We start from the raw sequence: 25,120 nt of genomic DNA on the forward strand, positions 1-25,120 counted from the left end.
ACCGATCCCCAAACCACTCCCCTACCCTTCCCCCCTCGCCACTCCTCCGCTCGAACGTGGCCAGCGGACAAAAGGCCAAGGCTTCAGGGCCCTTCTAAGCAAGCACCACCCACAGCGCCCGGGGGCGGTGAGTTGATGAGGGAGGTGCTGTCCTCAGCTCGTACACTGGCTGGAACCGCCGCCCATCTGATCCCAGGGGCCTGACAATTGGTCGGCGGGGGCGGGGCTTGTGAAGTCCCAATGAATGGGGGGGGGAGCCGGAAGCAGGAAGTGAGTTTGCGAACGGAGCAGCTGCAGCAGGTGAGGTGCCGGGCCCCGGTTTCGGGGTCACGGCGTGTCATCTTCAGGGGATCGGAGCGTGGCCGGGCTGTGCGCGCAAGATCATTCTCTTTCTGTCCACCCTTCAGTGCCTCTTCCAAATCGCTCCCTGCTTTCGGGCCAAGGAGGATTTGCAGGCAGTAAAGAGTTAACACCCCTTTCCGAGCCCCGGCGACTGGGTAGTTGGGGCGGGGCGCGCGATTGGGGAGCACAGAGTCAGGGGCGGGGCGTAGAGAATGTGGTGCGTTGGGAATTCCCTGGGTCCCATCTGGGCTGCAAAGCTTTGGATAAGTTGCTTGTTTTCCAAATGTCAGTGTCTCTATCTGGAAAATGGGTTGTGACCTTGTACAGCTTTCCAGGCGGAGCAACAGAAGAAAGAAGGATAATGGAGGGCTGAAGAAAAGGGAGGAGACGGGCAGATGCTGGGAAGGAAAAGCATACAAGAACATGAATACTTTTTCGATTTGCTTGTTTTTGACAGGGTTTCATGTACCCCAGACTGGCCTTGGACTCCAACCCAGGGCCTGATTAGTGCTAGGCAAACACTCTACCTACTGAGTTACATCCCTGCCCTGGGAGTGGCCTCTTCTAATTTGCATACCCAGCTGTGGAGCTTGGTGCCATCTTCATACTCAGTTTTACAGAGGAGGAAAGAGAGGTGCAGGAAAGGGAAGCGGCTGACTTGGGTTTTAGAACTCTCTGATGGAGCAGGGGTGGACAGGAAGCCGACACCTGCCTTTGACAGCAGGGATGGGCTGGAGGTGTTGAGTTCTGAACCGAGAGGCTAGGAAGTCTGAGAAGGTGGAGGTGATGGGAGTGGCCTGGTCTGGGAGTCCAGCAGTGAGGGTTTATTCTGCTGATTCCTCCTTTGGATGCTTAAAAAAAAAAGTCTTGGCATCTTTGAGCCTCAGTTTCCCTGTCTATAATATGAGGTAGTTGGAGTCCAAGAGGCCACAGGCCCAAACTGGCCCACTAAGTATTTGCGTCTTTGGATTTCAGCATATCAGGTGAATGGATGCTACTGGATCACCCCTCCTGGACTTTTGGGTGGAAGAAATTAGCTCATGGGAGTTCAGAGACGATGTGAATATGGTGTGTTCTCTGAAATGACTGTGACGTGTCCTTGCAGGGCCCATGGCAGATACCCAGTACATCCTGCCCAATGACATCGGTGTGTCTAGCCTGGACTGCCGTGAGGCCTTCCGCCTGCTGTCCCCCACAGAGCGCCTCTATGCCCATCACCTGTCTAGGGCTGCTTGGTATGGAGGCCTGGCTGTGCTGCTCCAGACCTCCCCTGAAGCCCCCTACATCTATGCCCTGCTTAGCCGTCTCTTCCGCGCCCAGGACCCTGACCAGCTGCGCCAACATGCCCTGGCTGAGGGTCTCACCGAAGAAGAGTATCAGGTCAGTTCTCACAGGCCAGCCTGGTTTTCTGAGGGGCTTCTAGAAGGGTGTGAAGGACCAGGATCAAAGGGCACAGAGCTCTCTCTTCAGCTAGATAGAGGATTAGACTAAAGGTTGCTAGCTCAAATGCATGCATGCATACGCATGTGTACACACACACACACACACACCTACCTGTAGCCTCAGATCTGTAGAATAGACACGTGGTCTCCCCTTAGTATTGTGGTGACCTGCTTAGAACAGTGCCCACTTCAAGATGCAGGGAGGCAAGTCAGGCATAGTGGTGTACCCCATTAATTCTGGCACTCTGGAGGCTGAGGTGGAAAGATTGTTGTGAGTTTGAGGCCAGCCTAGCTTCCATTGTTCTTGGCAGTCTGCAGTAATTATACAAAGGAATTAGCAGCTGGTATTGAGAGGACAGAAAGGCGGCCTGGGTAGAAATCAGGAAGTTTGAGTTACTCTTCTGCATTGTGAGGAGCCTGGGTAAGATGTTCTACTTGCCCCCAGTTCTTGTCTGTGGATGTATTGGCCAGATAACACACAAATTCTTAGTGCATTACAGCAGTTCAGAAACATACAAAACGCAGACAGTCACACATGCTCATTGTCTCTCCAGAGGTAGCCACCGTGGCTAGTCCTTTCCTGTTCTCTGTCAGTGCATTGGATACTGACACTTGTATGTGCACAGTACATTTATTTAACTTACTTTTTTAAAATGTAAAATGACAGTCTTGTGTGCACATGTGCAAGTGTTGAACATAGAGATTCCAGCCGAGAAGTTACTCCCTTGAAACAGGATCTCTCTCTTTTACAAAGATTTATTTAATGTGTGTGTGTGTGTGTGTGTGTGTGTGTGTGTGTGTGTGTGTGTGAGTTTTAAGTGCCCTCAGAAGCAAGAGGCATTGGATCCACCTCACATGGATGCTGGGAACCAAACTCGGGTCCTCTGGGAGAGCTCTTAATCACTGAGTCTTCCCTCTAGCCCCCAAACAGGGTCTCATACGGAACCAAAGCTTGTTGACTGACTCTAAAGCTCCCAGGATAGCCTGTGTACACACCACCTTCCCAGTGCTGAACTCACATGCGTGCACGGCCATGCCTAACATTTTTATGTGAATGCTGGGTATTCAAACTCAGGTCCATCGCGTTCTCAGTGTTCTGTATACTGCCTCTTTTGCAGATCTCTGTGTCCTGGAGAACTTCCAGAGAGTATATATTCATCCATGTCCTTTTATTGGCTGTGAAGCACTCCCTAACAGTGTAACCAGACTAGTTTCTGTTTTTAACGTTGGACGTTTGAGACAGTTTCTACTTTTTCTTGGAATCCGTGCCACATGCTCCTCCTTGTATAAGTGTGTGGACAGGAACTGTTTGTGGAAATAGAAATGCTGGGTTGACGGCTCTGTACATTTATAATGATCTTCCAAGGCCACCTGTGGTGGACACCTTTAGTCTTAACACTGGGGAAGCAGAGGTAGGCAGGTCTCTGTGAGTTCAAGACCAGCCTGATCTACATATTGAACTCTAGACAAGCCAGGGCTACCTAGTGAGACCCTATCTCCAAATAAAATGTTTTTGAAAAATGCTTCAACATGTCATGTTCCCACCAGGAGTGTGTGGACTGGGACCTGGTTTTCTGTAAAAAAAAAAAAAAAAAAAGGAAAGGATCAGACTGAGCAAGGTTATTGTTTTTTCACCTCTTTTGAGCTGTGGCTAATGCTTCCTGTCTTTGGGCCTTGGTCTACTGTTTAAAAGAGCTGATCTCTGCGGAAATGCTTGTCAGTGAGAAGTACTACCCAAGTGTCAACTATTTTCAATGGGATTCTTTTGTTCAAAAGTAGCAGAAACTCAATACAAAGTGCCTCAAAGAAAGCATTATATGGGCTGGAGAGATGGCTCAGAGGTTAAGAGCACCAACTGCTCTTCCAAAGGTCCTGAGTTCAATTCCCAGCACCCACATGGTGGCTCACAACCATTTGTAATGAGATCTGGTGCCCTCTTCTGTGTACATAATAAATAAATTTAAAATAAATAAATTAATTTTTAAAAAAAGAAAGCATTATAGTTGGGTGGTGGTGGCATACGTCTTTAGTTCAAGGCCAGCCTGGTCTACAGAGTGAGTTCCAGAACAGCCAGGGCTACCTAATGAGACCCTGTCTCATAAAAAAAAAAAAAAAAAAAAAAAAGGCAAGAGAATTATTAGCTCACATAAGTGTAAGGTCCAGGGCTAGAAGAGGCTTCAGGTGCCCTTGGATTCAGTTGTTCAATTCTATTGAGATGGGATCTTCATCTCTCAGTGTTCTCTCACCATTCCGGTAATAGGACATGGTGATGTTAGCCAGCTTGACTGTTTATTTAGTTCAGCCTATAGCAAGAGAAGGTGATTCTCTCACTGGCCTAGCCAGCTTGCATGGCTACCCTTGGAGCTGTGGGAAGCAGGTTCCTGCTCTTTCCACCCTAGGTGTATTTGGTAGCTGCTGAAACCAGTTTGTCTACATAGTGGGGTCAGGGTGAATTTGATCTGTGACAACAAATTGGGCCAGACTGGGGCCTCCTAGGATCAGGGTTCTGCCCTGAGATCGCCCCGCCTCTTCCACACTGGTTTGCCCTGGTGTTCTGGTCTCAGGCTGACATTTTCCTGAAAGCGAAAGGGCGGGGCTTCTCAGGTGTTTGATACTGTATGGCCTCCACTCCCCAGGCATTCCTGGTCTATGCTGCAGGGGTCTACGCCAACATGGGCAACTACAAGTCCTTCGGTGACACCAAGTTTGTTCCTAACCTGCCCAAGGTGAGTTGGGGAGGGTGGCCCGGAGGCGGAGGTGGGCTGTGGTTGGAGAGTGTAGAAGGGACCCTGGTTGGAGTCAAAGGTGCAGACTCAAGCCCTATCCCTGTCAGTGGGACGCTGTGACCGTGGGTGCCACTCAGCATCCCCAAGGGCTGCAGACACACACATAAAGGAAGAGTACAACCCTTTCAGACTGCTGATCTGAGAGTCGGTCAAGGGCGGGTTGTGTAAATGTGAACTGTAAGATGCCTGCTGGTCACCCCTGGGAATAGGCAGCGCCCATGCACTACTGTTCCTCAGATGTTAACGCCTGTACAAGTGGCCTGGTGATGTTCACGCAGTGTCTGATTGAGCAGGTCCGTGGTAGCCTGAGACTCCGCTCTTCTCAGTTTTTGCTGATGCTGCTGTTCTCTGGGCTATACTGTGAGGTCTTAGGGTCAAGTAGAGGGAGGTCCTGGACGTTTGAAGGGCATGTGGGCAGGCCAGTGACTTCCTTTTTCCTTGCAGGAAAAGCTTGAACGTGTGATCCTGGGGAGTAAGGCTGCCCAGCAGCAGCCAGAAGTCAGGGACCTCTGGCAGACCTGTGGGGAGCTTATGTTCTCCCTGGAGCCAAAGCTTCGACACCTCGGGCTGGGGAATGAGGTGAGCCTCACCGTGCAAGAGCTTGGTAGACTGGAGGGCATCCCTGAGGCTGCTTGGTAGGCAGGGAAGGGCAGCTGATGGGAGGCCCCTGGTAGACTGGAGGGCATCCCTGAGGCTCTTCCTCTCTCTAGCTAAAGCCACTTGGCACCACAGGCCTGCTTGTCATCTGTAAAATGGGAAGGGACTGGATGGAATGATTCTAGAATGTTCTTTCAGGTCTGTCCTGCCTTCTGGATGTGGGTGCCTGAGGAAGGAAGGAAAGAAGAACTAGCAGGAGAAGGGAGTCTAGGAGGGAAAGATGTAGGGGCTCAAGGGTCCCTGCCTCTAGGGATTGCTTGGGCTGCATGGGAAGAGGTTTGGAGGCCAAGCCGGAGGAAAGGCTGAGTTAGGCATGGTGGCACAAACCTGTAATCCCAGCTCAGCAGGTTGAGTCAGGATGGTTGTATCAGGCCAGTGTGGGCTGCATAGTGAGACCCTGTCTCACAGGAGAAAAAAACATAAAAAATGTCCCAGATGATAATCTGTTTTACAGCTCTTCCCCTTGGAAATAGATGGACAGGGGGAGGTGCTGGGAGGGGTTGCAGAGAGCCTAGGAAGGAAGCCACCAGCTGCCGACTGGGGTCCCCGAGACCTCAGTGACTCTGCACTCACCCCTTTCTCACTGTCTCTTCCCCAACAGGGAGTCACCACCTACTTCTCTGGGAATTGTACCATGGAGGATGCTAAGCTGGCCCAGGATTTTCTGGACTCTCAGGTTTGGGAATGGGCAATTTGGGACACTAGTTTGATGGGGCTCCTTGCCCCTGTCCGTTCACCATGGGCACCTGTTCTTGGGTCCCAGCTTGAACTCAAAAGACATATGGGCACCTTGGGTCTTTGAGGTAGAAAAGACTTAAGGAATCTTTGTGCGTGAGTTAAGCCTATGCCAATCAGGGAGACAAAGAAGTTACATGTGTGCCAGGATGCATCCACCCCTGCCATTCCCACACTTCCAAGATGGGGCTCTTGGGGGTCTGTGTTCCTCAGCCACTTGCCAACTGTGCGGCTGTTTCCCAAGTCCATCTCACACAGCTAAGAGCTGGCTGAGGTGCCTCTGTGCCTCACACGGTCGAGCTGATGCTTAGTAAAAGTTACCGCTCACAGGGATGGATGGTGAATGGCCCAGTGAGTGAAGGTGATTGCCAGTAAAAGCCTGTGACATGAGTTTGATCTCTGGGAGCCACATAGTCCCAAAATTATTCTGAGACCTTCACACAAGCACTGTGGCACATGTGTGGACCATATATATAATTTTTTAACTAAAAAATCTGTTTATTCCCAAAAAAAAAAAAAAAAAAAAAAAAAGCTGGACGGTGGTGGCGCACGCCTTTAATACCAGCACTCGGGAGGCAGAGACAGGCGGATCTCTGTGAGTTCGAGGCCAGCCTGGGCTACCAAGTGAGTTCCAGGAAAGGCGCAAAGCTACACAGAGAAACCCTGTCTTGAAAAACCAAAAAAAAAAAAAAAAAAAAATCTGTTTATTATATTTTGTATGTGTGTGCCTGAATGTATGTAATGTGTGCCTCCACCTTTATTCAGGAGCCCTTGGCTGTCCTAGGGCTGAACTTAGAGGTGGTTGTGAGCCAAGCCACCATGTAGGTGCTGGGAACCAAACCTGGGTCTTCTGCAAAAGCAGTGCATAAGCTCCTGTAACTCCTGAGCCATCTCTCAGCCCCAGTGTATTAGTTTAGTGTTTTGAGGCAGGGTCTCACTCAGTAGACCAGACTGGCCTTGAACACACAGCGATCTGCCTGCTTCTGCCACCTCCTGGGATTAAAGGCGTGCACTGCTCAGTGTTTTGTTTTTGTTTTTTTAAGTTAGCATTTAGTATGTGGAGCAGTGCTTGACGCCATCCCTGGCCAGCCTGTCCTCTCCTGGTAGGCTTGGGAAGGTTCCTCAGGGAAGGCCTGTCCGGCCCGTCCTCTCCTGGTAGGCTTGGGAAGGTTCCTCAGGGAAGCCCCGGCCCACTTTGCCTCACTGTTGTCCATGGGACTCCCCCACCCTTCCCAGTCTCCCTGATCTCCCCGTCCCTTAAACCCTGCTCTGGTCTTTTCCAGAACCTCAGTGCATACAACACACGGCTCTTCAAGGTGGTCGACCCGGAAGGGAAGTCCCACTATGAGGTGCGACTGGCCTCAGTGCTCAACACAGGTGCGCTCAGGCCCCGATGTCCGATGTCAGCCACCCCATGACAGGTGGCTCAGGGCAGCAGCCCGGCTCCTCCAGCAGAAAGAGTCCTTGGGTCCCGGTATTCTCTTCATACAGCAAAAGAGTGGCTCTCGACTCGTTTTGGAGTTTGTGAGTGGGCAAGGGACAGGGCTCTGATGGGCTCTGCCTGGTCTCAAGGGACAGGGCTCTGATGGGCTCTGCCTGGTCTCAAGGGACAGGGCTCTGATGGGCTCTGCCTGGTCTCAAGGGACAGGGGTCTGATGGGCTCTGCCTGGTCTCAAGGGACAGGGCTCTGATGGGCTCTGCCTGGTCTCAAGCCCACCCCAGAGCGAGGTCAGCATCTGCTCAGCCACTCAGACAGGGAGAGGCAGCAGTGGGGGCCTGTTACAAAGCAAGGAGGGTGAATATATTTAGGCTCCTCTGCTGCCCTTTGCTAGCTGTTTTTACCCGTCCACATCCCCAGCCAGTCCCCAGCCTCCAGCCACATTCTACAGCTCTGGATTCATACATCTCGTCACCAAGGCTTCACACAATTTGTCGCCCACTTCCTGCTCCGAACAACTTCTGGCCTCGTTCATCTTTACCCAGCCAAACCCTCTCCATCCCATGGCTGGATGTGGATGGTACCTTTTTAGGGACCTTTCCCAGCTCTCCCAGTAGTTTCCTAGTTGGTCTTCTGTGTCTTGAGGACAAGCCCTCTGCTAGAATGGACCATTTGTTTCTGTCATTGTCTTTCCCAGTACCTGGTGCTTGATAGTACTCAGGGACCCAGTGTGGGAGTGTGGGAGGGTAGTGAATGGACATACCATAGGCACTCCAGATAGGGGTGACGGATGAGCCACTGCAGGGTGATGGAAAAGCTTAGGGGACAGCACGAAGTCTGTTTTGACTAAAAGAAAGGACACATGAGCTAGAGAGATGGCTCAGCGGTTCAGAGTTCTCCCGGCTCTTCTTGAGGACCTGTGTTTGGTTCCAAGCACTCACATCAGGCCAGCCGTACCTCCAGTGTCAGGGCACCCAACCCTCTCTTTTGGCTTTCCTGGGTACCAGGCGTGAATGTGGTGTACATACATATATGCAAGCATTCGTCATATACACAACATAGCAACAAATAAATCTTTAAAAAGAAAGCAAAGGGACACAGGTCTGGGAAACAGGGGATCACGATGATGTAGAAGCTGGAACACACCAGCCGCACGGGTTGCAGGGTTGGGCAGCGGCCAAGACTGGCTTTGGGGCTGGAATGTGGATCGTGGAAGAGCACTGGCCTAGCCTGCTCCAGGCCCTGGATCCTATTCCAAGTACTAAAAACTTGTCTTTTCCAGCTTCTAGAAGACTGCCTAGGTGTCTGTGTTCCTTGGCTAGTGGTCCCTTCCTTGTACACAAATTCCTGTCGTCATCATCAGCTCCTGTCCCCAGTTACACTCAGCTCTCAGAGTTTTTGAGATGTGGCTCTTTTTTTAATTCATTTTTTTCAAAGGTTTATTTCTTACTGTTTTTTGTTTATGTGTATAGTGTGTGTGCCTGTGTGAGTTTCTGTGCACCATGTATGTGCAGGCGCTCGAGGAGGTCAGGAGAGGGTGTCAGATCCTGTGGTACTGGAGTTACAGATGACCATAATACACCTGATAGGGATGTTGGAACTGAACCTGGATCTTCTGCAAGAGCAATATATATTCTTTTTTGTTTGTTTTGTTTTGTTTTTTTTTCAAGACACGGTTTCTCCGTGTAGCCTTGGCTGTCCTAGAACTTGCTCTGTAGACCAGGCTAGCCTTGAACTAAGAGATCTGCCTGCCTCTGCCTCCTGAGTGATGGGATTAAAGGTGTGTGCCACCACTGTCTTGCAAGAGCAATATGTATTCTTTTTTTGTTTGTTTGTTTTTGTTTTTTGAGACAGAGTTTCTCTGTGTAGCTTTGCACCTTTCCTGGAACTCACTTTGTAGCCCAGGCTGGCCTTGAACTCACAAAGATCGGCCTGCTTCTGCCTCCCAAGTGTTGGGATTAAAGGAATGCACCACCACTGCCTGGCTTGCAATATGTACTCTTAACCAATGAGCCATCTCCCTAGTCCCGTTATTATTTTTTAGGACAGAGTCTAACTTTGTGGTTCAGGCTAGTCTGATGGGAGTACAGGTGTACACTACTGTGCCCGTCATAACTCTTGGTGTGTGTGTACGGAGTATTGGGTTTTTGTGGGGCTTATTTTTTGTTTTCTTGAGATAGGGTCTTCTGTAGTCTTTAAGGCTACCCTAGACTCAGAGTGGACCTGAGAGGCCCTTCAGCTCCTCATCTTCCCATGTCTACTTCCAGCTGACGGTGTTGCAGGTGTGCAGTACACATCCTGCTGTTTCGCTGTTTCTTTTCTTTTTTACATCTAGCGTGTGCACACGTGTCCTGGAACAGAAGTCAGAGGACGATCCACAAAGGTTGATTCTGTCCTCTCACCATGCAGAGGACAAACTAGGGCTTAAACTCGGGTCATCAGGCTCAGTGGTTGGAACCTGTACCCTCTGAGCCGTCTCTCCAGCCCCTGTGCTTTTGAGACAAGGTCTCACTCTCGCTCAGGCTGGTCTCAAACTCAGTGTGATCCTCCTGCTCCACTTCCCAATCAGCAGGATTACATCTGTGCACCTTGCCTAGTTTATGCAGTGCTAGGTATCAACCCGGGGCTTTGTGCATGCTACGCATGCTCTCTGTCAACTGAGCCACATCCCAGCCCCTAGTATATGCATGCGTGTTTAAAGAAGAGAAGTTATCCTAATTTCTGTCAGCAATGGGGAGCCTTTGAAGTTCTTAGTGGGCCAGAGTGAAAAGCCTGCTGGGGTGTCCTGGCCTGGCCTTTTCCCTGAGTGTTTCTTCATTCCTTAGACCCCGCTCTCGATTCCGAATTGACTTCCAAGCTAAAGAGCTATGAATTCCAGGGGAGCCATTTCCAGGTCACCCGGGGGGACTATGCTCCCATCCTCCAGAAGGTGGTAGAACACTTGGAGAAAGCCAAGGTAGGTCTGGCTGGGACCTGGGGGGCGGGGGGCGCTTACAGCCCTTCTGGGCGGCAAAGGTGGATGGTCCAAGGCTGACCAGAGCTCTTTTACCCCAGGCGTATGCAGCCAACAGCCACCAGGAGCAGATGCTGGCCCAGTACATGGAGAGCTTCACCCAGGGCTCCATTGAGGCCCACAAGAGGGGCTCCCGCTTCTGGATTCAGGACAAAGGCCCCATTGTAGAGAGGTGAGGTGCCAGCCTTTGCTCCCCCTCCAGGCCTTCTGCCAGATCTCCTCCATCTCTCCCCTTCTCTCCTCTAGTTACATTGGCTTCATTGAGAGCTACCGTGACCCCTTTGGCTCCCGAGGAGAGTTTGAAGGTAACTTCTCGTGGAGGGAAAGGCTGGGCGGAACTCCCTTTTGTACAGGTCCAAGTTCACACTCCCATTCTCCCTTGAGGGTTCTGTCCTCCCCTCCTAGAAGTAAACAGCAGCCCTGGGGCAGTGGACTTGTGACACCCAGGCCTTGTGTAGTACAGAGTTAACCTACATTGTCTCACTGAGCCATCACATGAGGCTTTTACCATAGTGGTGGCTGAGTCCAGGTGCCCTGACTGAGCCATTTGGCTGTTTGGCCTTTTATGCCTGACTTGGCAAGGCTCTCGGTAGACAGACAGACAGACAAACTTGATTTCTTACTCTGGATTTGCCCGTCTGTTCTGTGATGCCGAGTAGTCAGACCTCCGAGCAGCGTGGAGTCTTGTGTGTAGTGATGCGCTCACCAGCCAGGAGTGGATGTGCCTCTCCCTGGAGACTGAGGCAGCTGCCATCCCCAGCTGACGGCAGACAGCCTCGGTCCCGTCCCACAGGCAGGTCATTGCCGGAGGATTCAGACTGGTCTCTGCCTGCTCTCCTTCTCCTCATTCTGGGTAGAGAGGCTGGATATTGAGTTGCTAAGTCAGGGATTAGCCTGGCAGTAGAGAGGAAAGTACCATAGGAGGCTCAGACCTGAGTTCATAGGAACATGAAGGAATTCCCGTGCCTGCAGCTTTCCTGCCTGGGACCCGGGACCTGGGACCTGGCAGTCCCCAGCAGCCAGCATAGTGCTGCGGCACACAGCAGTGTTCATTGTACAGGCCGTGGCTGGAGGAGCAGGGTAGGGCGCGGTGGGACCCCAGGATGCTGCCAGACCATAGCCCCACCTCCCGGCAGGTTTCGTGGCCATGGTGAACAAAGCCATGAGTGCCAAGTTCGAGCGGCTGGTGGCAAGTGCTGAGCAGCTGCTGAAGGAACTGCCCTGGCCTCCGGCCTTTGAGAAGGACAAGTTCCTCACCCCTGACTTCACCTCCCTGGACGTCCTCACCTTTGCTGGCTCTGGCATCCCTGCGGGCATCAACATCCCCAACTGTGAGCTCCCTTCGTATCCTCCCGGTTCAAGGAAGTCCCCTCTATTCCTCCCCTTCACGCGCGCATTTCTCACCCAGACTGCCCTCTGCCGCTCCCCCTTCTCTCCGCTCCCCCTGACCTCTGCCCTTCCCTGTGTCAGCTCTCTTCCTTATCTTCTAGATGATGACCTGAGACAGACGGAAGGCTTTAAGAATGTGTCTCTCGGCAACGTGTTGGCTGTGGCCTATGCCACGAAGCGGGAGAAACTCACGTTCTTGGAGGAGGAGGACAAGGTAGGCGCTGGCTGGCTGAGGCTTGGGGCTAGACTACCTGGACCAGCACTGTGGCAAGGTCAGAGTCCAGCTTTGGTCCTGGCCTCGACGCTCTCCTGCCGTTGACCCTTTGTCCCCGAGGGGCTTTCCTCTCCTCACAGGGTGCACCGTGGAGGCAGGCCCTCCCCCTGGATCACTGTGAGTTTGAGTTGGGCCTCTCCACGTGTGTGGAATGGAGTGAGCTTGGCTTCCAGAAAGCACATTCCCCACATGGGCCTCAGCCTTGCTGAGAGGCCTGGTGTACTATGTGGTGCCCACGGTGAAATGGTGACCAGTGGGGTCTTGGTTTCTCTTGGCAGGACCTGTATATCCGCTGGAAGGGGCCGTCCTTTGACGTGCAGGTGGGGCTACACGAGCTCTTGGGTCACGGCAGCGGCAAGCTCTTTGTGCAGGTAGGAAGGGCCAGCAGGGGCCTTTTGACCTGTTGCACGCACAGGGAAGCTGTTCATTTCCAGGGCAGCTGTTCATTTCCAGGGCAGCATGGCTCCTTCAATGTCTGGAAAAGTACAGGATCCAGGTGCAGAGACAGTGTCACAGCCTTAGCAAGGCAGCGGCAGAGACTGACCCTCCCTGGTCTCTGTCTAGGGGCCACCTGAGTCATACCCGTAAGGGGAGCTTCCCCGGCCGGAGCCCAGCAGCCCCTCCTGGTCAGCAGCAGTCAGCAGCTGAACGGTCTTGGGGAGCCCTCTTTACCTATTCAGTCATCTCGGCTCCTGGAGCAGTTAGGGGGAGGGGCTCAAGCCAAGTGTTTTCTGCTTAAGGGACTGTCTCCCCGGAGTACTTCCTTTCCCCATTGGTTACAGTGCCTGGAGCCCTTGGCTTGCACTTGGGGAACATGGAAGGGCTGACAGTCTTTCCAGCAGGCTAAGGGACTCGTGGGCTTGCAGTGTGGAGCCACGTAGCTGAACTATCCCGAGGAGGGTAAGGTCTACCCGCGAGAACGGTGTTCTGGGTCGGGCCTGCTCCCATTGCTGGGACTGCCTCTCTAGATGAGGGAGGGCCGGAGCTGGACCTGGTAAGTCAAGAGAATTTAGGAAGCAGCTGAAGGGACAGCGGCCCAGCATGGTGTCTCATCCAGTCTCTACTCAGGCCATGGTCTTAAATACTTTTCTTCTGGCCGGGCCTCAGGGGACCCATCTGTACAATGGAATGTCTGACGCCATCACATGAACTATTGTGAAGATAAAAGAGGTGAGGCGTAAGCCCGCACAGTAGGGTTTTAGCAAGCATGTATGAGTGTTAGGAGGCAGAGAGTTATGCAGCCCGATTCCATTTGGGGGCTCTCGATCTCTGAGCCTCAGTTTTCCCACCTGTGATGTGGTGAGGGTGGAGCCTTTCTCCAGGCGGTGGCTGTGAGGATTAAATGTGTGATACGTGAGAGACTCGTGGCATGTGGCAGGGGGTGGGGGGTGGGGGTCATGCTGGCAGCATGTTGGGGCCATGACACATGGGGAGCGGCAGGCTCTTTGGCCTGCCCATGGGGGTTCTCCCACACAGTCCGGGTCGTCTGGGTTCACAATTTCAGGTGGTCCCTTCCTTGTCCAGACCCATTTCCCTCTCTGTCCAGTGAAGTGAGTGGGTGGTTCCTCTGCTGCTGAGGGGTCCGTGGAGGTGGTTGGCATCACAGAGCTCTGAGGGTTGCGGGCATTAGTGTAACAGTGTACTTACTCATGGTTCCTGCCCGACTCATCCCTTTCCTTGTCTTTCTGAGCCACTTAGGTTCTGCCCAGGGCCACTGCCCCCTAGCCTACCCCAACATTCATGACCCCTTCTTCTACAGGATGAGAAAGGTGCATTCAACTTTGACCAGGATACAGTGACCAACCCAGAGACTGGGGAGCAGGTGAGCAGAGCATCCATGGAGCCAGGCTACTGGGGTGGGGACACAGGCGGGGCCTGATTCCTGGGTCCTGGGTCATCCTTCTAGATTCAGAGCTGGTACCGGAGTGGAGAGACATGGGATAGCAAATTCAGCACCATTGCCTCCAGCTACGAAGAGTGCCGGGCCGAGAGTGTGGGCCTCTACCTCTGCCTCAACCCCCAAGTGCTGGAGTAGGAACCGTGGGCTGGAGGGGTGGTGCCTGAGTCCCCACACTGGGCAGCTCTGAGGGTGCTGGAGCGTAGGGCCAATCGGATCATCTCTGTCTCCCCTCCACCAGGATCTTTGGCTTTGAGGGAGCTGATGCAGAAGATGTCATCTACGTAAACTGGCTCAACATGGTTCGGGCTGGGCTCTTGGCTTTGGAGTTCTACACTCCAGAGGCGGCCAACTGGCGGCAGGTGAGACCGGGGAGGAGCCACCACAGGATAGAGAGGGAGCTTGCACGTGGCCACTGGGAGGATTCTGGGTGCAGGGATGGGGCAGGTGCACTTCCTAAGGCAGAAACTCCAACCCCAGACTCTACTGTTGGTGGGACAAACCCCACCCACTGCATTACTGCTAGAAAAAGAGTCAGGGTCCAAATTCATGCACTTCCTTTTTAGCCGTTTTGGGGGAGGTTGTTTTGTTTTTTGTTTTTGTTTGGTTGTTTTGTGTTTTTCAAGACAGGGTTTCTCTGTGTAGCCCTGGCTGTCCTGGAATTCTCTCTGTAGGGGCAGACTGGCCTTGAACTCAGAGATCCACCTGCCTCTGCCTCCATAGTGCTGGGATTAAAAGCATGTGCCACTACACCTGACCAACATGTAATTTGGAACTATGGTAATCAACAGTGATTTGTTTTTTTAATTTATTATTTGTGTGTGTAGAGTTAGATCTCTCCTTCCAGTTTATGAGTCCTGGGAGTCAAACTCAAGTTGTCAGGCTTGTACATACTCATCAAGCCAGTTTGCTGCCCCCCCTTTTTTTTTTAAACAAAATCAAGTAAATACGGTTTGAGGAGGTAGTACATGTCATCAAAGGGTCTGCACTATACGACCTGCCGCTGCTGGGGGAATCTGAGACAGGAGTCTTACCTGAACCCAGAAGTTCCTGAGAAGCCTGGGCAACATAGCAAGACCCCATCACAAAAGAGAAAAGAGAGCTGCAGAGATGGCTCAGTGGTTAAGGGCACTGGCTGCTCTTCCAGAGGACCCAGGTTCAATTCCCAGCACTCACATGACAGCTAAGAATTGCCTATAACTCCAGTTCCAAGATCCAACCTTTTTCCTGGATTCCACAGACACTGCATATATGTGGTACACATACGTGTAAGCAAAACACCCATGCATATAAAATAAAAATGAAACAAGTTTTTGAAAAACTAAAGAGAGAAAGACAAAGAAAATCGTGTGTGCGCGCATACATACACAGATAAAAGGAAATGGATTTTAGAGTCTGGACTGAGGTCTGACCCTGACTGTGCCCACACAGCCACTGTGTGACTTTGGCCAGTCACTTCTTCACTTCTGGGCCTCTGTTTTGTCATATGTAAAAGAGGGGTAATGATGCCTGCTTGGTTCCATTGCTGAACATGAAGAAGACTGGGAAGGAGCCGTCTGTGGTGGCGCACGCCTTTAATCACAGCACTAGGGAGGCAGAGGCAGGCAGATCTCTGTGAGTTCAAAGATAGCCTGGTCTACAGATCAAGGACAACCAAGGCTACACAGAGAAACTCTGTCTCGAACAAAAGAGATTGGGAAAGAGAGTCCTCAGGGTTTTGATAGTGAGGGGACCCCAGGAGTAGCTGCTGTCTGGAGCATCAAGAGCTGTGGCATGTGATGAGGGGGTGTAGAGCCCCGGGCCCTGCTTACACAGCCTGCCCCAGTGAACAGGCTGGGGAGAAGAAAGGAAGGATTGGGGGAAGGGGGAGCAGAAGGAGGGGTAAATGGACAGTGACAGCTGACAGCATGGTGAACACGTTAACCAGCTTTGCCTCGAGCACTGAGGAGGCTCCACGCGACCTCTTTCCCTGGCCTTGGTAGGCCCACATGCAGGCCCGGTTTGTGATCCTGAGGGTTTTGCTGGAGGCTGGCGAAGGACTTGTCACCGTCACGCCCACCACAGGCTCTGATGGGCGCCCAGATGCCCGTGTCCACCTGGACCGCAGCAAGATCCGGTCAGTGGGCAGACCTGCCTTGGAGCGGTTCCTACGCAGACTCCAGGTATGTGGAAGTCTCACCTTGGCCCCCTCCAGCCTCTTCTCTGGCCCTCCCTCATTCTGTCAGTACGGCTTAACCTCCTGGCCGGTCCCTTCATCCAGCACGTCTCTCTAGTGACTGAGAAAAAGATGCCATGGCAAAGAGCCGTATGGGTGTGACGGTGAGCGAGACTGGAAAGGAAAGACCAATGCTTGTAGAGCCCAAAGCGGGTGTTGATTCCCTTGGACCTGGAGTTGCAGACAGTTGTGAGCAATTGGCTGTTTTGTACTCTTTGACTATTTTGGGGGCCCGCCACCCAGCTCCCAAATAAATACAAAACACACAGAGGCTTATTCTTACTTATGAAGGCCTGGCCTTGGCTTGGCTTGTTTTTAGCCAGCTTTTCTTAACCTAAATTATCCCATCTATCTTTTGCCTCTGGGCTTTTGTCTTTATCCTGTATACCTTTCTTTACTTCTTACTCTGTGGCTCACTGTCTAGCTGGGTGGCTGGCCCCTGGAGTCTTCCTCCTTCTCTCACTCCTAGATCTCTCTCTCTCCAGATTTCTCCTATTTATTCTCTGCCTGGCAGCCCCACCAATCCTTTTTCCTGCCTTGCTATTGGCCATTTAGCTCTATTAGACCATCAGATGTTTTAGACAGGCAAAGTAACACAGCTTTACAAAGTTAAACAAATGCAACACATCTTTGCAGCATTAAACAAATGTTCCACAGTATAAACAAATGTAACACACCTTAAAATAATATTCTATATCAATTGTGAGCCAGCATGTGGGTGCTGGGAATCGAACCCAGGCCCATCTGGAAGAACAGCCAAGTGCTCTTAACCACTGAGCCATTTCTCCAGCCCCTGAGGAACCTATCTTTATGGTATGGTACTTTCTACTAGAACAGGGACATACTGAGTGTTTTCAGCACTACATATACTACAAATCATAAAGTTAGGATTCTTTGAATTAGGATCAAAGTATCTCTGTGATTGTATGCCCATCTGTTTCCAGGAAGGATCCATAAAACATGTGGGAGTTTGGGGTGATTTTTGTTTTTAAAAATGTGTGTGTGTGTGTGTGTGTGTGTGTGTGTGTGTGTGTGTGTGTGTATAAGTGTAAGAGGCACGCAGATCTTGGTGAGTTTAAGGCCAGCCTGGTCTACAGAATGAGTTGTTCCAGGATATCCAAGGCTACACAGAGAAACCCTGTCTTGTGTGTGTATGTGATATTGAGGAGTTGTGCATGTGCTACAGTGTGTATAGAGGTCAAAGATAATTTGTGAAGTTGATTCTCTTGCATTTATGTAGGTTTTGGGAATCAGACTCAGGTCATCAGGCTTGTGTGGCGATTGTATTTAATCTGCTGAGCTATCTATAGTGGGTGGCTACCCACTACAGCTATCCCACCTGCCCTGTTGACTTTTGTTTTTCGTTTTCATTTATTTCTTTTTTTAAAATTTTTTGGGACCAGGTCATACATGTATATCCCTGGGTGGCCTAGAACTCCCTATGTAGACCAGGCTAGCCTTGAACTTGTGTCATCCTTCTGCTTCTGCCTCCCAAGTGCTGAAATTATAGGTGTGCATCACCACATCCAGCTAAAGCACATGCTTGTAAAGTTAAATAAAGTTAAATTAGGGACTGGAGGTAGAGTGTATACTTAAAATATATGTGAGACCCTGGGTTTCATTCCTTCACTACCAAAAGATAAATAAGGATAAAAGGCAATAGATGAAAAATACGTCTTCGGTGGGTTCTGAGGTGGAAGGGGGCACAGTTGGCAAAGCTAAGGAGACCTAGGTGAGGGCTGGAATTTAGTTAGTTGTAACAGGCCAGTTGTGAAGGTGTTGAGGAGAGAAAGCCGTGCTGCCAGCCTCTGGGAGCTCACAAGGCTTTAAACCTTTCAATAAATTGAAGATTTTTGCTGCAAATGGCAAAAAGAAGCTGTTCCCAGAGCATTGGGTAGGTGTAGGAGTCAGGAGGCTGAGGCAGTAGGTGGTTGTTCGAATCTTAGATGGTCTTTTAATTAAAAAAAACCCTCAGAGCCAGATATTGGGGTGAAAGCTGAAAGATCAGAGAAGCAGAGCAAGCCACAGCCAACCTCACCTTGCCAACTCCTCAGCCAATCCTGTTTCTTCAGACTGAAAGCCTCTGAGTCCTCACCCGAAAGGGTCTCAGCTGAACTGCTTTAGTTCCTGTTTCCTCACGACTTATAGACCTTTCTCCATCCTGCCGTCCCTTCCTGGGATTAAAGGCGTGTGTGTGCTTCCCAGTACTGGGATTAAAGGTGTGTGCCACCACTGCCTGGCTCTGTTTCCAGTGTGGCCTTGAACTCACAGAGATTCAGATGGATCTCTGCCTCTTGAGTAATAGGGTTAAGGGTGTGTGCCACCACTGCCTGGCCTCTGTGTTTAATCTAGTGGCTGGCTCTGCCCTCTGATCCCCCAGGCAAGTTTAGTAAGGTACACAATATATCACTACAGTAGGTCCTTTTTTTGTTTTGTTTTGTTTTAAGTAGGGTCTCACTATGTAGCCCTGGCTGGTCTTCAACTCTGTAGACCAGGCTGCCCTCAGACTCACAGAGACTGACCTGCTTCTTTCTCCCTAGTGCTGGGATAGAGGCGTTGCCATCATGAGTGACCCAGGTGAGTCCTGTACAGGAGACTCTTGGCAGCATCATGTTCAATGACCTCCCTCAGCAGTGTCCAGAAACAGAGTATGAAGTCATCTTTGATGCAGCTGTGTTTTGGGTCAGCCATTTTTTTCCTACTGCTGTTAACAAAGGTTAGATGTGTGCCTTTCTCTACGACTTCTTGGGAGCTCTGGCAACAGTGGGCTCCATTCTTATGTGACTAGCTGGCTGGAACTGAATAGTAGTCCCACATTCAGACATGGCATGGACTGTTTATTTTCCCCAGGGACTTCCTGCTTCTTGTTATTCCTATAGTCCAGTTTCTGTTTCCACCAGTTCCACATCCATAACATCCATAAGTTCAACCAACTACACACATGCAAAAAGATTCAGGAGAATCATCTCATATGTACTGGACATCTGCAATATTTTTCTTGTTGTTCCCTGAACAGTATGGAATAAGAACTAATTACATAACATTCTGTTGTCTTGGGTATGATAGTACTCTAACAGGCTGGGCTAGAGGGCATTTTGGTAGAGTGCTTGCCTAGTGTACATGAAGCCCTGGGTCCCATCCTCAGAACTATAAAAGTGTTGACTTGGACCTGTGATCCCAGCAGTCAGGGGTAGAGGCAGAAAGATCAGGAATTTAGGGTCATCCTTCACTACATGGTGAGTTTGAGGCCAACCTGGGTGGACTTGTAGGCTCGGTCTCAAAAAAAAAGTAGGGCTGAAGATATGGCTTGGAGGGGAAATAGGCTTGCTGCACAAGCGTAAGGACCTGAGTTCAGATCCCCAGAACCTATGTGAAAAGCCAGGCCTGGTTGCATAGACCTGTAACCCCAGCACTGTGAGGGCAGAGACAGGAGGACCGCTGGGCTTGCTGGCTGCCGGCCCAGCTCCAAGTTTAGTGAGAGACCCCATTTCAAGGGAATGGATGGGGAGAGAACAGGTTGCGCAACGTCTTCCTCTGGCTTCCTCCGCACACACCAAACACACATGCATGTACACCAAACACACATGCATACACACCAAACACACATGCATATACACCAAACACACATGCATATACACCAAACACACATGCATACACACCAAACACACATGCATACACACCAAACACACATGCATGTACACCAAACACACGTGCATGTACACCAAACACACGTGCATATACACCAAACACACATGCATACACACCAAACACACATGCATATACACCAAACACACATGCATATACACCAAACACACATGCATATACACCAAACACACATGCATATACACCAAACACACATGCATACACACCAAACACACATGCATACACACCAAACACACATGCATATACACCAAACACACATGCATGTACACCAAACACACATGCATATACACCAAACACACATGCATACACACCAAACACACATGCATACACACCAAACACACATGCATACACACCAAACACACATGCATGTACACCAAACACACATGCATATACACCAAACACACATGCATACACACCAAACACACATGCATGTACACCAAACACACATGCATGTACACCAAACACACATGCATAACACCAAACACACATGCATATACACCAAACACACATGCATACACACCAAACACACATGCATACACACCAAACACACATGCATGTACACCAAACACACATGCATATACACCAAACACACATGCATATACACCAAACACACATGCATATACACCAAACACACATGCATACACACCAAACACACATGCATACACACCAAACACACATGCATATACACCAAACACATACACAGAAATCTTAAATCTGTAAGAAATCTAAATGTGATTTAAAATGTACCATACCAGAAGATGTGTGGAAGTTATACATATATAGCACACCCTTTTGGATTAGGGCCTTGAACATTCAGATTCTGTTATCCACCGATGGTGCTAGGACCCATTCCCAGGAGACGGTACCTGCCTGAATCACTCCTGATACCACTGGCTCCTCTGGCATCCATGTTCCTAACTCTCCAGTTTGAGCTACTCAGGTCTGGCTTGTTGGCTTGATGAACATGTATAACCAAGAAGTGAGAGAGGTGATCTGAGTCACCCCCCCCCCCCCCCCGCGTGCTGGAAGGAGAGAACAGACCCCCACCAGTTATACATACACAGATTCGTGTGTACATACACACCAAGTAAACATAAAAGTACATTTTGATAAAGAACTAAATAGATTTCCTTGAAATAAACTAGATAACCAATGAGATGAACAGAGGAAGGCTCATAGGAAGATTGTAGATCTAACCGAAGATAAGAAGGAAAAAAATGGAGTAGAAAAAATGTTGGGGAGCAAGACTAAGAGTGAAACCTTGGACTTCAGTCTTACTAGGCAAGCGCTGTGCCCCTGGGCTGTGTCTGAAGCTGCCTAAGAGAAAGGTCAAAAGGGAAGCTGAGCAGTGTCGTGAGCGAGACGGTCTACTATAACGGAAGCCAGTGCGGGAGTAGAGCCTCTGCCGGCGGAAGGGGAGGGTGCGCTTCCATGGCTGCCTCGTGTGGGCCTTCATCCCCTTCACAAAGGAGGAGCCCCGTGCTCTTAAAAGCCCCACCTCTTCCTTTATTTTTCATTTAAATTAATTTGGTGTGTGTGAGTGTGGTGTGTGTGTGTGTGTGTGTGTGTGTGTAAGTATGGTGTGTGTGTGTGTGAGTGTGGTGTGTGTGTGGCATATGCACGTGTGTGTCCTGCTCCATCACACTTGCCATGTCCCCTTGAAACCTGGAGCAAGGCTGGCAGCCTGCAAGACCCAGGGACACTCCTGTCTCCCCTCCCCCCAGCCCTGGGATGATGGCCCGTGCGTCACTGCTTTTTCACATGGGTGCTGGAGATTTGAACTCATGCTTCTCGTTCTTACCCACTGAGCCATCTCTTCAAGCCCAAAGCCAAACCTCTTAATATACACCAGCCCTCTAAAAATTAGCTGTCGGACATTCTGCCACATACCTTTAATCTCAGCCTGAAGAAGGCAGAAGCAGTTCTGTTGTGAAGCCTGGTTTACATAGTGAGACTCTATCTTTAAAAAGCAGGGTGGGAATAGCCATCTAGGATGTTTATTCTAGGATGTTTGTTTGGTTTTTTTGTTTTTTGTTTGTTTTTGTTTTTTCAAGACAGGGTTTCTCTGTGTAGCTTTGGAGCCTATCCTGGAACTCTGTAGACCAGGCTGGCCTTGAACTCACAGAGATCTGCCTGGCTCCGCCTCCCCGAGTGCTGGGATCAAAGGCTGCGCCACCACACCCAGCCTGTTTGTTTGTTTTTGAGGCAGCCTTATGGGTTGGGGATTTAGCTCAGTGGTAGAGCATTTTCCTAGCAAGCTCAAGGCCCTAGGTTCGTCCTCAGCTCCAAAAAGGAGAGAGAGAGAGAGAGAGAGAGAGAGAGAGAGAGAGAGAGAGAGAGACAGTCTTACATAGCTCAGGCTGTACTCCCTATGTTGCCCAGGATGACCTTGAACTCTTGATCTTCCTGTCCCCACCTTCCAAGTTCTGGGATTCTAGGTGTGTGCCATATACCCAGCTAGCTCATTAAGTTTTAGCACTGAAATTTTATAGAAGACAAATCATAGCATATCCTATCCAGAGCTAGACACAACTGGCCATGGTCCCTGGCAGTCTTGTGGATGCAAGGTGAGTGAGTACCCATCCTAGGCACTTAATTCTCGTTCCAGGTGCTGAAGTCCACAGGGGATGTGGTTGCTGGGCGGGCCCTGTATGAGGGGTATGCAGCAGTCACTGATGCACCCCCAGAGTGCTTCCTCACGCTCAGGGACACGGTGCTGCTGCGCAAGGAATCCCGGAAGCTGATTGTCCAGCCCAACACTCACCTGGAAGGTAATGGATAGTGCACCCATTTGATGGAGCTACCTGGGGTCTTTCCAGAGACCAGATGACACATTGGTTCAGGGAGGGTTCCTCTCTGCTGTGTTCTTTCTGACGGACTCAGGCCCAGAACCTTGGCATTTTCCATCTCACACACATGGACACCGGTTGTCAGGCAGCAGCAGCAGGTCTCGAGAAGGCCAACAGAATAGGAGCTTGGGGGGGGGGCAGGCCAAGGCCTGGAGGATCTGGAAGGTCCTAGCAAGGAGGTAAAGTCAGACAGTGATCTGGGACTGCACAGGCCAGTAGGGCCTTCGAGAATTTGAATCAGCAGCATTCAGGATAGAGATGTCCTTGGCCGTCCCCCGCTTCTCAAGTAACATTTCCATTTCTAGAATCCCTGATCCTGCCTTCATGGTGCTGGTACCCTGTGTGCCCTTCTCCCTCTCCAGTGCACCAAGTCCACTCTAATCGACAGCCTGTGTACATGCTGTTCCCTTGCCTTGGCATGATGTCCCTCCAATCTGTCCTGTCTGGTTCTTCTTGTTGATCAGGTCCTTGTTAAATGGCACCTTCTTGAGACATGCTGTCTCCAGCCCCTCAACACAAAGTAACCCCTTCAGTTTCTTATCTCTCCGCTTCATTTTTCTTTGCCCTTTGATACATTCAGTCCAGAGGAGGCCACTGAGGGAATGGGATCCAGACATCCCCTGAAGCGGTTCAGAGCGCATTAGGAATGAGAACACACGGAGATGTTAATCACACAGGGAAATGTTAATGAATGTTTTAAGGATACTAACAGTGCTCTGAACCCTTGGATAAAGAGCCCATCTATATCTTTAGAGTATCCAGGAGAGTTCTTGGGAGGAAGTGGTGATGCTTAAACCAGACCTGAGGAACAGGTTGGATTTTTCAAAGGTAGTGGTGAGTTGGAGTATGACCTATGGTAGAGCATGTGCTCAACATGTAATAGGCCCTGGGTTCTATCTACCCCAGCACTTTGGTAGTTGGTAGCAGTGGTGATGGTGGTGGTGGAGGACTTGCAGGCCCAGGTACTGGGTGAAAACTTTTCACGATATGCTGGGATTGTAGCGAGTGTTTTGCTTGCATGTATGTATGTATGTGCACCGTGTGCATACAGTACCCTTGGGGGCCACAAGAGGGCATCGGATCCCCTAGGACTAAGCGGTTGTGAGTCACCTTGTGGGTACTGGAGGCCAAGCTGAGAGCAGCCTGGGTCCTCTGCAAGAGCAAGAAGTACTCAATCCCTGAGTTCTCTCTCTCTCTCCAGCTACCTGACATTGCACAGCATATTAGTCATTTTTGTTAGTGATTGCTGGGGTTTGGTTGGTTTTGTTGAGACTAGAATTATCTAGACTAGCCTTAAAATTAATGATCTTCCTTTCCTCGGCCCCTTGAGTGCTGGGCTATGGTGTGTACTACCATGCCAGACTTAACTCTTGACTTGAGGGAAGGATGAAAGCCAGTAGCAGTTCATTTAAGTCTGCTCCTGTACTTCTGCCTTCCTCACAGGTTATTCTAATGACTAAATGAGATAAGCAGGCTAAAGGTTGAAGCGTTGGTGCCACAGAGCTCTGTCAGCAGCCCTCCCTGCTCCTATGACTGTTATTACGACTCTTCTTCCCTCGTCACGTCTTTCCGTACTGATGTTTTCTCTCCATCTCCTCCCAGGCTCAGAAGTACAGCTTGTAGAGTATGAGGCCTCAGCTGCTGGTCTCATCCGATCCTTCTGTGAGCGATTTCCAGAAGATGGGCCTGAGTTGGAGGAGATCCTTACCCAGCTGGCCACAGCAGATGCCCAGTTCTGGAGGGACCAGGTCAAGGAGGCCCCAGCTGGCCAGGCTTGAGAAGATTGTGTGATCCCTTTCCCCTACTCCATCAAACCAGGCCTGTCAGTGGCCCAGAGTTGTGTGTGTGAGATTAGGAGTCGGGGGAAGGGCAGGAGCTCGGACTCTGGTGCTACCTCAGCTGAGGGTGGTGATACTAACCCTTCCATTTGTCAGCACTTTCTGGTTTACCAAGTACTTCCTCAGTTCCTTGATCTGCACTGCCATCTTTGGAAGGAGCGCCACAGGCTGCCTAGTCCAGTTTCCCACGTGGGGAAGTGGCAGTTCTGAGAAGTGACTGGTCTAAATCCTGCAGGTGGCACGTGACAGAGCCAGGGCTCAAAGCATTCTCACCAAATCCAACGCTCTTCGTGTATTACTTTTATAACCAGAAAAATAAATTCCACAAACAACCATCTTGGCAGTGTGTGTGATTCTTCCTGTCTGGGTTCAGAGCCTGGGGAGGGCACAGCACCTCGCTTTTGGCTTGCAGTCCACAATAGGATTTTGATATCCTATCTACAGGAAAGCAGAAGGGCACAGTGTGAGTGCAGCAGCTCTCCTTTGTGACATATTTTTTTAAGATTTATTTCCATGTGTGCATTTTCTCACTGTGAGTTGGTACCAGCAGAAGCTGGAAGACGGCATCAGATCCCCTAGAAC

General features: G+C 50.5%; 1 protein-coding gene across 3 annotated transcripts; it reads left to right on the forward strand.

Moving 5' to 3' along the window:
• Window positions 1-240: 240 nt before the first annotated feature.
• On the forward strand, window positions 241-24,875 carry Dpp3 (dipeptidyl peptidase 3). 3 transcript variants are annotated; one of them, XM_028892804.2, is made up of 18 exons: window positions 241-300; window positions 1,448-1,722; window positions 4,421-4,510; window positions 5,015-5,149; window positions 5,829-5,903; window positions 7,246-7,339; window positions 10,226-10,356; window positions 10,455-10,585; window positions 10,660-10,718; window positions 11,550-11,744; window positions 11,904-12,016; window positions 12,355-12,447; window positions 13,836-13,898; window positions 13,983-14,107; window positions 14,215-14,335; window positions 15,956-16,135; window positions 22,460-22,622; window positions 24,303-24,875. In XM_028892804.2, the coding sequence occupies exons 2-18, from the start codon at window positions 1,453-1,455 to the stop codon at window positions 24,476-24,478; spliced, it is 2,214 nt and encodes a 737-aa protein (XP_028748637.1). In that variant the 5' UTR covers window positions 241-300; window positions 1,448-1,452; the 3' UTR covers window positions 24,479-24,875. The 3 variants fall into 3 exon arrangements, with proteins under 3 accessions (XP_028748637.1, XP_028748639.1, XP_028748638.1); XM_028892806.2 differs by lacking the exon at window positions 241-300 and adding an exon at window positions 475-497; XM_028892805.2 differs by lacking the exon at window positions 241-300 and adding an exon at window positions 1,050-1,325.
• The last annotated feature ends 245 nt before the right edge of the window (window positions 24,876-25,120 follow it).

The sequence above is a fragment of the Peromyscus leucopus genome, chromosome 1 (assembly GCF_004664715.2).
Source record: "Peromyscus leucopus breed LL Stock chromosome 1, UCI_PerLeu_2.1, whole genome shotgun sequence".
NCBI lineage: Eukaryota > Metazoa > Chordata > Mammalia > Rodentia > Cricetidae > Peromyscus > Peromyscus leucopus.

Bases quoted from the DNA above. Each gene is read 5' to 3' on its own strand.
- Dpp3 (XM_028892804.2), top strand. From the start codon at position 1,453: ATGGCAGATACCCAGTACATCCTGCCCAATGACATCGGTGTGTCTAGC. The intron at 1,723-4,420 runs GTCAGTTCTCAC...TCCACTCCCCAG, and splicing joins TCACCGAAGAAGAGTATCAG to GCATTCCTGGTCTATGCTGC. The intron at 10,357-10,454 runs GTAGGTCTGGCT...CTTTTACCCCAG, and splicing joins AACACTTGGAGAAAGCCAAG to GCGTATGCAGCCAACAGCCA.